Source organism: Telopea speciosissima, chromosome 7 (genome assembly GCF_018873765.1).
Source record: "Telopea speciosissima isolate NSW1024214 ecotype Mountain lineage chromosome 7, Tspe_v1, whole genome shotgun sequence".
Classification (NCBI taxonomy): Eukaryota; Viridiplantae; Streptophyta; class Magnoliopsida; order Proteales; family Proteaceae; genus Telopea; species Telopea speciosissima.
Genome location: NC_057922.1, coordinates 5,829,719 through 5,842,078, shown reverse-complemented (window position 1 = coordinate 5,842,078; position 12,360 = coordinate 5,829,719). Strand labels below are relative to the sequence as shown.

Here is a 12,360-nt window from a genome sequence, read left to right as displayed (position 1 = left end):
TGGTATCGAACAAAGTTGAAACACCTTATGTATGCCAAAGATTTAACTTAAGATCTTATTCATAAATAAGCAAATACCTCCTATTTGAATCCAATAAAAATAGTTAGAAAATCAACTTCCAAAAGGATAAAAAGTCAACACCCCAGTTCAAAAACAAAAACTGGATTTTCGACGGTTGGATAAATTTTTAACTTTCTAATGCTCGAGTTTTTCTCAAATCTAAAAATTCCAAAAATCTTAATATGGTAAAACATTGCTAAAAATCAAAAGAAAGGTAAAATATTCATTTGTTTTGATATCTAAAAAATATTTTCATTCAAGGCGATTTTGACAGCATTCCCACACACCAAATAAGGTTTGACCGGAACAAAACTCTTTCAATATAAATCAGATTTAAGCAACCTTGGATTTGTTGGAAAGTTGGTTTTGTGCTCTACCTAATACAAAAAGTCTCATGTAAATAATCATTTGACCAGCCAAACTCCTTAGAGAACAAGAACATTTCTCTAAATCAAGAGCAGTTTAATTACTTATAGTTAAGATCATTTTTCTAAGAATAGTAAAAACCAAATGTGAGACTAGGTATACCAAGACAATGACAAATTCCAAGAACAGTATAAACCAAATGTATGTTTTGATTGTTTCAAACTTCCAATAGCTTGCTTCTTCAATTCTATTGTCTTCTAGTTCTATGTTGATTTTTGATGACTTCATGTGGCTTAATATTGATTTTTGATGAGTTGATGTGACTTGATGTTGATTTTTGATGACTTGATGTGGTTTTAAGTTGATTTTTGATGACTTGATGTGGCTTAATGTCGATTTTTAATGATATAAGGTATATATTGTAGTATACTAAATAATGTTAGAAAAGAGAAGAAAGAAAGAAAAAAAAAACTAGGGTGCCTAGGCAGGCGCCTTGTCGCCTAGGCGCTAGGCACCCCTCCACAGCCTTGGGTCGCATTGTCGCCTTGACAACTATGATTTATTACTGGTTTCCAAATAGAAAATGACAACAACCAAAGTCCAAATTCTCTTTTGTCGAAGTTGGCGTTCCTCCTCAAGGTACGGCTGTCATCGAATCAGACTTGGGAAAGATCCCCAGAATTTTGATTATTGAACGGAAGGAATTAGACAACATGATCCAAGTTCAAGGCCAATTATTAATCGGATAATCGTATCCGGATACCTGACTCTCTTAAGACACTTCAAGAAAATATATTCTATAATCTACTTCCACTCATAATTATCCATATTCGACAAAAAGTATATATTCTATGCAACTAAATAAATAAATTATGGATTATGAGATTATCATATAAGCATTAAGTATGGCATCTTAATTGGATCAGATCAATCTTGATCCACCTCCAATCTGATTAATCAACAAATCTGTGGATTCATTCAAGTTCGAATATACTGCAAAAAGGTTGGATTCGAACTGGATATAGGTTTAGATCCAACCCATTGACAGACCTACCTCAAGGAACTGCTATTGAATAGGAGCATTCTAACCTTCATAAGTAATCACTTTGGGGAGTTAGTGGAGACGGATAAGAAAAAGGTGCCACTGAAATCTTTAGGCAGCTAGGACGAGGATTAACTCTCTCAACCCCCCCCCCTTCTTTTTCTCCCTCACCCTCTCTATCAGCAACAACCAAAAAAGATTTACCATGATGCAGAAAGGGATACAAAGCGATAGGAGCGACAATAGGGGAAAATTTTAACACTGATCACAAAGAAACCCAACACCCTAACAAAAGACACCATTTAAACCTTTACCAAACAGATTACAAACCTCACATTAGAAACAACCTCCACCCTAAATTCCAGACAGCATGCCTACATCACCCCCACCCCTCTTACAAGCAAAGCAACCACCTTCAAAAGAAATATTATCATGCGCAAACGAAATCACGGTTTGTTAGCTCTATATTGAGAAATGCCTATAAGCCTGATCATCCATTCCAGGCCACACTACACCATAGTTGTTACGGCATCTAGGCAACCCTAAGCATCGGAGGAGGGAAAAAATCAAGGCGACCAATGCGCCCTTCCAGCAAAGGGCATGATGCAATCCTGGGTTCGAGAACCCCGTTTGGGATCACTATGGGCCCACCAAAGAAATATAGTCCAATTATAAAGAGGTATGGCAATCTGGTGATTAACCAGAAATTTCTTGGGGCCACCTCATAGAGTAAAAGAACAAAGGATACAAGAGGGATTTGCAATTATTTTAACAGGGAGAAACTTGGAAGGGAAGACCTAGAGTTCGGGTGTGCTAAATTCTTGATTTTTGTTTTTCCTTTCCTTCTTGTTCACTAGGCGTCTTTCCTGCTGATGGCAATGCCGTAGGTGGGGGTCATTCTAGTTGATTTTGTTGCTTGTTTCTGGTCTTTACAGTCTGTCTGTACTCTCTATTTTTTCCCTTTAATATACAGGACCTTTGAGCGGAAAAAAAGTACAAAGGAGTATAAAAGAAGAAGAGAATGGTAACTTGGGAAAACAAAGGATTATGGTGACGTTTAAAATAACATCATCTGCTTCTTCTTCTACCTTCACACAAAACCAGAAACCAGCAGTGATGGGGAATCTTGTGTTGTGAAATCTCTCCCACTTAGTCATGAATTGACTCAAAAACTTTAAGGGAAGTTTTCTAACACTATACCCTATTGATTCCAACAACAGAGCACTCCAAAACAGAGGTCAAACCATGAAATATAAGTTCTGCAACTCAGGTCCAGCGATAGTAAGAGGAGTAGTTCTGAAATCTGATTTGTTTCTCATGATTGGGACGAAGTTAGGGCCTAAGATTCCAAGGGTTAAGTCGCCCAGAGGAGGGCCTCCTTCAACCCAAAACCAGATTGAAAGAAAGAGGGAAGAGGGAGATCGAAGATCAGTTGTGACTGGTCGTAGGTGTCGCTGGAACAGGGCAGCAGGGTAACAGAAAAGATAGGACTAAGGAGGAATAAAGAAGGAAGAAAGGAGAAGAGAATATACGCGAAGGAAAGAAGAAGGTTTACCTGAGAAGGAGAAAGAAGAAATCAATAGGAGAAAAAGAAGAAGCACACGGCCAACCAGCTGCTCAGCCACGCAGGCAATGCTAAATCTCCATATTTTCATTCTCTCATCTCCATCGTATACAAGTATATTTAAAAGAAAAGAAATTACATCCAATAAGGAAACTAATCTTAAGCAAATCCCTACGTAGCTAACTCCATCTAAAACTCCCATATAAAAACAAATAATTATAAGGTACAAAATAATCCCAATTGCATGGCCAGGTTTGGGTCAAAATTGGCTCAATGACGAACCAAACCATTTCCTTCATCTAAGGTCTGCATCAGAGCGACTGCACGCCTTGACAACTTTGCACTACACCCAACAGCTTGTTAACTTGAACAGGCTTCTAAGCTGCTTCCTTGGCCAATCGTATTCAGAAGTGGAGATTGAAAACTAAATTGTAATCACAGGCTCCAGGTTAAAGAAGTACATGAAGAAGATGCACTAGGCCCACTATCAAGCTGCCACCTAACATTACAAATCATGATAAAGCGGCTCATCTTAGCATCAAAATCTAATCCAATGCTACCTTTTCTTGGCATATGTAAGTGTCTTTTCAACTATTGGAATTGGCAAGGAGAGCAGATTGAACCGCTCAAGACGGCCCTTCTAGCAACTAAGACATCATAAAACCATAGAATTAAAGGTAACCTAAATCTCAAGGAATTCATTTGAGCAAATTAGAATTTGAAAAGAATAATTCAGAATCTAAGATTGGCACCCAACATCATTCCTCAAGAGCCTATATTGGAAGGTAGGTCATGAATGAGAATTTGGATAAAGCCATATGGTTAACAAATCCAATTTTGCCTCTGGTAGCCAAGAATTCGAAACTATAACCAATGTGACTAAGTCATAGTTGTCAAGACGATAGGTGAATCAAGGCGGTCAAGTGGTGAAAAAACTTAAGGCAACACCAACCAAGGCGCCCCAAAACAAACCGCCTGGACGGCTAGGTGCCGCCAAGGCAACACCTTGACAACCTTGGACTAAGTACAGGCGATCTTAACTCGAGTCCAGAGCTAGTTTAGGGGGTGAAGACTTTGTAATATTATGTCCAACCAAAATCTTAAGATTTAAGAGCCTGGAAAACACAAGAGGGACCACAGATTGTTGCCTATGTCGAGAAAAATATACCGCCAAGACATCCCAAAGAAGACAGAATCTTCAAATAATCCATCAATGTTAATTGCATCATTGACTCCCTTCACCATTATGGACCAGTACAAATGAATGAGGACAAAGCTTTAGATCTTTGAGATGCATATACAAATGGAGAATCTAGTGAACTTGTTATATATCTGGGAATAATGGCATCTATTGACATTGATGTCTTTGATTAAGTACTGAGTACAGTTTTGGAGGTAAAAGCCTATCAAACATCTCATTTGGGGGGTTTGATGAGGAAGCAAATAACTTACTGGTAGCCCATAATACTTCTGAGGGCCCAATGCATTATGGGCTCCAGTCTAGGGAAAGTGTTAAGAGGCATAGTATTAAAATTCATTTCGTTTCGGTGTTTCGGTTAGACCGAAATTTCGTCGAAATATGGTTATTTTTTCTGTGGGTGTAAAATGCCAAAAATGACCGAGATTTCCGAAATTTCCGAAACGAGATGGCCGAAATTTCCAAAACGAGTGACCAAAATATTCGAAATATTGCATTTTTCAATTCGATGTTGCATTTTGTTTCGACTCGACCGAGATACTCGAAATTCTTGAAATCTCGACCAAGACGAAACGAGTTTCCGTACTATGGTTAGAGGTGGCTTGCATCATCAAAGAAAGAACGTGGAAGGAAAAAGATTGCCCACCTCCAAGTGATGCAGAATTCCACCAAGAAGAGATGGTGGGCCTGTTGTTTTGGGTTTGGTTTACTTTTTAGGGTCCAACTGATCCTATGGTTCAAGTTTGGTTCAAGTTAGGCTTAATTTGAGTATCCAATGGGTTTTATGGGCCATGGGCTTAATATTTTCGAGTTTACTATTGTAATAGGATAATTCTATAAGCCCGGATTTAAGTCCTATACGGGATTACGTAGTTAGTTTCTATTTTGTAATGCTCTAGAATAGCTTCTATTTTGAAGAGAGAGTTAAGTTGTAAGGGATTCTCCCTACCATACATAAGGGTTTCCTATTTTGTTTGTTTCCATGAAGTTATACAAAAAGAGTAGGGAATCATACCCTTATTCCATTGATTTGAGAAATAATTTAGCCTTGAGCTTGTGAGTTCTGTGAGAGATGACGGGACACTGTTTTGTGGGATGCAGCAGGGAAACCTTGGTGGGATGCCTTCTCTGCAGTAGGTGAGATTCCTACGTATCTTTCTTTCTTCTTCTCCTCCTTGTTTCTATTTTATTGCCACTGCACATTGATCTCTGTGGAGCTGTCCAGTGCCCGACCTAGTAGCTGTGATTATTGTCTATTGTGTTGTTGTTGAAGGAACTATTGTTGGTGATAAGAATGCTGCTGGAATCATTCTTACACCCTGCGGTTACAAACTACTGGTTGTCTTGTCCTGCAGAATTCATCCCTTCATCATATCTCTTGATTGAACCAATCAGATCCTTGTGATCTTTTGAAGTGTTGACACACATCCAAAGGCCTTCCATCCAATGATCCTATCAGCTTGTGACAGTAAGCTTTTATTTTTAGAAATTACATTCTAATTTCTGACCATGTTCATATCTCTCAATCTAGCCATCAGTTGGATGAGATATTTGGAGGCCTATTCCCTTTGGCCAGACCCTACATCTGATCCAAATTATGTGTTGATCTGCCCTAAAGGTTATAAGATCTAACAAGTTACTAAATCTGAGCCCTATAGTTTCCATTTTGTTTCCCCTGCTGTAACTCCAAATCTTACCATTGGATTACCATTTTATTTGGAGATATTATACAGTTGCCATAGTCAATTATGTGACCAGAATTTGGGGTTGATCCAAGCTTCACCACAAGCCTCTCCATTTACTTTCTCTCCTTATGTGTATTGCCAACTTCAATTAAGATGGAGATGGAAAAATTGAGGAGAGATTTCCATCGATCTATCATGAATGATGCCCATTGACTATCACTTGATGGACTGAGAATGCATACATAACTTGAGAGGCTCCTGTCTAAAAAACGTGTTAGAGGAGGCTTCCATCCTGAAAGAAAGATTATCAACAACAGCAAATCAGCTTTATCCTAACTAAATGGGGTCAGCTACATGGATATTTACCTTCCAATCAGCTCTATATTCAAAGCCATACATGAAACAAGGCCCAACTGTAGACGCTGAATTTTGTCACCCCCCGGCAATGATGATTGATGACAACAGAAAACGGACAGACATCTCTCTCTCAAGGACTTACTCATGCACCTAGACCATATCACCCTCACATCCCTAAAAAGTATAAAGACTTTTTTACCAAATTCTGATGGAGGTATAAAGGATAGACCCCCCCCCTCAGTCCCAAAAATCCCCAAAACAGCCAAAAGAAGCCTTCTTCTGGCTTAACCCCCCCCCCCAAAAAAAAGGGGTCACTTTTTCCCATTGTGGCACCCATACCGATGGCGCTACGAGTACAAAGTCCGGGGTCCAATAGAGGGGGGGCCTCCCCTTGTTGGAGAGAGAGCCTCTAGCCTTGAAAAATAAGCTTTTAGGCTCATTTTCCCACTTCTGAGTAAGAGCCCTGTTTTGGTCCGCCTCTTCTGCCGAACCCTTGCCTCGAGATTTGTGCTATTGTTACTTTGACCGCACTCCAAGTGACCTGAATCTACCTTTTTACCCTTCGAAACCCCTTTTTCCACAATTTTCCATCAATCCCTTTTAGCTAGCCCATTAAACCCCTTGTGATGACGTTACTTTGTCTACAGCATGAGTGACAAACCCACTTCACTTAGTCATTACACTGTCTGCATTCCGAATGATTTAAACCCACTCTACATAGTTGCTACTCTGTCTGTCGAAAGAGAGGCAAGCCGTTTGTCAATCTCCACCTGAGTTGGGAGAAACTCCACAGTTTGCCTTCGCATTGGGAACGTTTTTCTCTCATTTTTTGACTTGTTGGATTTGATTTCAGATATATATTTCCTCATCATCTTTTCATTGTGGTATGGTACCATGTAGACCATTAAAGTAGCTTGTTTTTAGTGTAAATAGTATTGCATGCTTTTGAAAATAGTATGTTTAGATTCTTTTTATGTATTTGATGTATGATAATCAATTTATATATTAGCCTTACATGTTGGTGTAGGATACGTTATTATGGGAGAACATTCGAACCTGAGCATCTAGTAGAAAGACCGGTTTAACGGGCAAGATGGGGTGCTAATACCTTCCTACTAATGTAGTCCTAGGTAGGAGTAGTCCCACTAGGAACCAGGGTAATGGGATCACCAAACAAGGCTGGCCGATTGAGACAGCTTAAGCTAATTAAGGCAGAATTAGGGTTAGGGTTAGGGTTTCAAGCTAGGGTTTTATTTGGTAATGATGTGCAGGTTTTTATGAGTCTATTGGTGTAGGTTTGGATGGATTTAGATGAGATTGGGAATCTAGGGTTTCGGGTTAGGCCTTGTGAAAATGGAGTGTTTTCAAGATCTAGGATTTAAAGGTGGATTTTGGGAAAGGGGCTTATAGGGTATTAATGGGCAGGTCTAGGGGGTTATTTTGGTATAAAGAAGTTAGGGTTTGCATGAGTTACGAAATTCTGCAATTCTGGGCAGAATTGTTTTGCAGGCTTTGGGTTTTAATGGAAGTTAGGGTTTGATGGATGGATGAGGAAAGTAGTAATGATTGAGTAGTGGCAATGGGGATTGATGGGGTTGGGTTTAGAGGATCAGGAGAAGAAGGGTGATTGCTGAAACTGTACAGTACTTACTTGAACACTGATCTTCAATGGCAATAGCTTTGAAGATGAACAATGGAGTCTCCCGATCTACAAGATGCAAGGAGATAAGTAGCAGCCCTCCCGATCTACACGATGCAAGGAGACGATTGGAGATCCACCAATCCCTTCACCTTGATATTACTCACAAGGCTCACTCAACAGACCCCTATAGCAGAATTTGAAACCCTATCCAAACCCTAATCTCATTACACCATTAGGATCCCCTAAATCTGCCTAATAAAACCCTATAAGCCCCTTTCCTAAAATCTGCCCCTAAACCCTAGATCTCACAAACAGTCCATTTTCATGAGACATCCTACCCGAAACCCTAGAATTCCAACTTCATCTAAATCAATCATAACCTACACCAATAGACTCACAAAAAATCTGCACTTCAATACCAAATAAACCCTAGTTCGAAACCCTAACCTTCGTATGTAATGCTGGCCTCCCTTACAAACTTATATAGAAGACTCAAAAATAGACTTAGACACTAAAAAGGAGTGGCTTAACCTTATCCCTAACCTATTAGGTAATTTAAACTGACTAGGAAACTATAATACTAAAAAAAATAGACTCAAAACATGGCTGGACTTATAGAGTCCTAATCCAGCCCAACTAAGATCACATGATCACTTAAGTTGTCACATGACCACTTAACCAAGTCACATGATCACTTAAATTGAACCAATTGGTTGAACTGGTTCAATTTAAAACACTAAATAAAAAGCTAAGTATGAAAATAAAACTAAGTATGGGAGCTAATCCCGTATGCAACCTATTTACCCATATTTTAGGCCCTTAAAAGTGGCCTATTACATTAGAAACCCATGGGATCAAAGGCCCAACATGTATGTAACCCAACCCTAGCCTTATTCCTAAAGAAATAAGCCCATTTCGATGAAGAATCTGCATCACCCACTCTCATAACCTAACCTCTTACCTATACACTGACCAAAACAGACGGAATCAAGTGTAGCCCTTTCCGTTCACCACGGATGGGGCTACCCCCTTTTGGGTCCTAGGCCCGAATCCTAGGTGGCGACTCCTTTTATTTCAATGTGTTTATTATGACTCCAAAGTCCAAACCCCCTGTCGCCAAGGGACTCTGAAGTTCAAACCACCACCAGCAAGACGGATAAAGAAACCCCGCTCTGGAGGTCGCGGTACCGACACCAAGCTATGCATATCTTTCCCCACCACTTCTCCTAGCGACATTTTAGATCTGCCCCTAGTTCTTTTAGCTCCTTCAATCTGAATCAAATCACTCCTCTGTATTGGAGCATCCAAGGCCTCCGTTGAACATGGCCATGCCACCTCAAACAACTTTCTCGCATATTATCGTGTAACGAAGCTACTCCTAAATCACTCTAATTTGACCATTCCTTACTTTATCTTTCCTAGTTTTACCACACATCCATCTCAACATCCTCATCTCTGCTACACTAAGTTTATATATATGATGTTTCTTAACTGCCCAACATTCCGCACCATACATCAAAGCCGGTCGTATAATTGTCCTAAAAGATTTTCCTTTAAGTTTTAAGGGAATACTTCGACCACACAACACTCTGGACACACCTCTCCACTTCATCCATCCTATTTTATTTCTATGTTAACATCATCCTCTATTTCTCCTTTATTTATGATTGAGCCCAAATACCTAAAATAATCACTTTGAGGGATCTCACTCCCATCAATTTTCAAACCTCATTTTCATCCTAGTGTAACTAAAGTTACACACTGCATACTCTTTTTTCGTTCTACTTATCTTAAAACCTTTTGACTTCAAGGTTGATCTCCATAGTTCCAACTTGGCGTTAATCACTAGTTTTGTTTCATCCACCGAAACAACATCATCAGTAAAAAGCATACACCAAGGGACCTGATCTTGAATGTATTTGGTTAGATAATCTATGATAAGTGCAAACAAATAAGAGTTCAAAATTGATCCTTGATGTAATCCAACTGTAATTGGGAATTCACGACCTTGACCCCCCCACCATTCTCACACTAGTCACCACACCATTATACATATCTTTAACCATGTCCAGATATTTTCTTGATACACAACTCTTCTCTAGTACATGCCAAATTAAATCTCTAGAGACTCTACCATAAGCTTTATTTAGGTCACTAAAGATCATATAGAGATCCTTCTTGCAATCTCTAAATCTTTCATGAGTCTCCTAAGTAAATAGCTTATGTCGTGGATCTTCCTAGCATAAAACCAAATTGGTTTCCATACTAGTAGTTTCTTGTCTCAGAAGAGTTTCAATAACCCTCTTCCATAACTTCATAGCAAGACTCATTACTTTTATGCCTCTATAGTTATTACAGCCCAAAACATCACCTTTAATTTTATACATCATGACCACAATGCTTCTCCTCCATTCATCTATCATTTTTCTTATGTTCATTATCTTATTAAACAGCTTGGTTAGCCAAGATAAACCATATAATCCTAAGCTCCTCCACATTTCTATTGGGACCCCATCTATTCGCTATCTGAACCTTCCGTTCAGTTTGTCACGGTTTCATCCGTGGTGGGAGAAGAGCAATTCCAACATAGGACCAGTTGCCTTGCCTACTTTCATCGTGCTTAAGCTTCTTTTACTTTGGGCACCCTAATTTTTTGTATATATCTACGACATGATGTCTTGATGAGTAGTGCAACCTTCCAGGACACTATTACTCGAAGTGTCTTCAACTATGCCATTGTTTTTGTTGCCGGTCCTAAGCCTGGATGAAGGAGGGTTGGTGAGTCAGGTAGGCAGCCGACACCAAAAATATTTTAGCCAAACCATTCTTTACATGGGAAGAAAGATTGTGCATCTTCAAGCTTCTCCACAAGCCTCACTATTTACTTTCTCTCCTTGTGTATATTGCCAACTTCAGTTGAGATGTAGATGGAAAGTTGAGGACAGATTTCCTTCAATCTGTTATGAATGATGTCCATTGACTATCACTTGATGGACGGGGAGTGCAAACATAACTAAGAGGCTCGATCGCATAGTGTTGCAGCATCTTGCAGCTGTTAACAAAACTCTTATTGACAAACAGCTACGAAGTTAGCTGGACATGTGGACTCCGCATGGCGTGAGATATCCAAGGTAAGAAAGGATTGAGCTATTGATATAAATTAAATACATGTTAAGGGATCGGTTGCCAAAGGGTATAAGAGAATGTCCTAGTGTTATCCTTCGTGTTAAAAGACAGGCCTGAGTATGGGTATGTCCCCCAAAGGACATACGAGAGAGTCCTAGTGTTATCCTTCATGTGAAAAGACAGGCCTGAGTATTGTATGGAATGCACTAATCAGATAATGTTTGAAGTGGTGAAAGAAGAAATGTGAGCAATGATTTCACCTCAATGAAAAATAGTTATCGAAGGGAAAATAAAAAATTAAACAGCAGCAGCAACCTTCTCAGAGCGTCATAAGCAATTAGTAGCAGCTCATGCAGTGAAGAATGAAGAACAAGAAAACATGGTCACTGCCATGAAAGAATTTGCAAGCTCAGAAATTACATTGCAATATGGTCTTTTTGAGGGCCAGTAAAGTTCCAGACTCCCAATACAATAGTTGCAAGCCATGCTGGAGTATTTCATACCAATTCCCAACCATAGAAAGACACTAACACCAATTCCTTTCCAATGCAAGGATCAGGGGTACTTTTAAGAAATAATAACCTTCATACACAGAATAGGGGCAATCAATAATTTATCTCACTTGGAATAAAATTCTTCCATCCATATTAAAAATACTTGCACAGTTATCCACCCAAACAAAACGAACCAACCAATGGGAATCCTATGAGGCAGATAATTAACTTAAATACAGACTAAAGCTTCTTTTCTTTAAAAAAAAAAAATATGTTATTTTTTTCCTTTCAGTCGAAGAAAGATGCGGTATCGTGATGACCCTTACAAACGCAGTGAGGAAACAGCACGAAACCCCAAATCAATCATGATCGACCCTAGGCGACAAAACAAAAACGAAAAATTATTCGATTCAACCCCCATATAATCCCCAAAAATTAAAGATTAAAAAAAAAAAAAGGATCAAGTGAGAATTTAACCAGGGCATGGCGTTCTCCGGCTTGGAAGACGAGCTTCTGCTGATTCATAGCCTGGGTGTAAAGCTGCGACAGCGAATTCGCAGCGCTGCAGAAAGTGGTGTACATCGTTCGATCGACCTCGTCCAAACGAGTCGCATCAGACTTCCTTTTCTTCGCCATTAAAAACTTTCCTGTTCGATTCTCTCCCTGCCCCTTTGATGACGATGATGTAAATCGCTCACTCGAACCCTAGAAAACCTAGGGAATGGAGGTGCTTCTCTCTCTCCCTCTATCTAATATATTATCTGTAGCAGAATCTACAAGGAAACGAAACCATGCGTTTCCTAGTTTTTTTGGGCAAGTATTTACA

General features: G+C 39.4%; 1 protein-coding gene across 1 annotated transcript in view; it reads right to left on the bottom strand.

Moving 5' to 3' along the window:
* The window catches only part of LOC122669539, a 25,208-nt gene extending 12,848 nt beyond the window's left edge, over positions 1-12,360 (bottom strand). Inside the window, exon 1 of the mRNA XM_043866316.1 lies at positions 12,012-12,360. Within this exon, the coding sequence (XP_043722251.1) occupies positions 12,012-12,170 (159 nt within the window). The 5' untranslated portion in view covers positions 12,171-12,360. The remainder of the gene's footprint in view (positions 1-12,011) is intronic.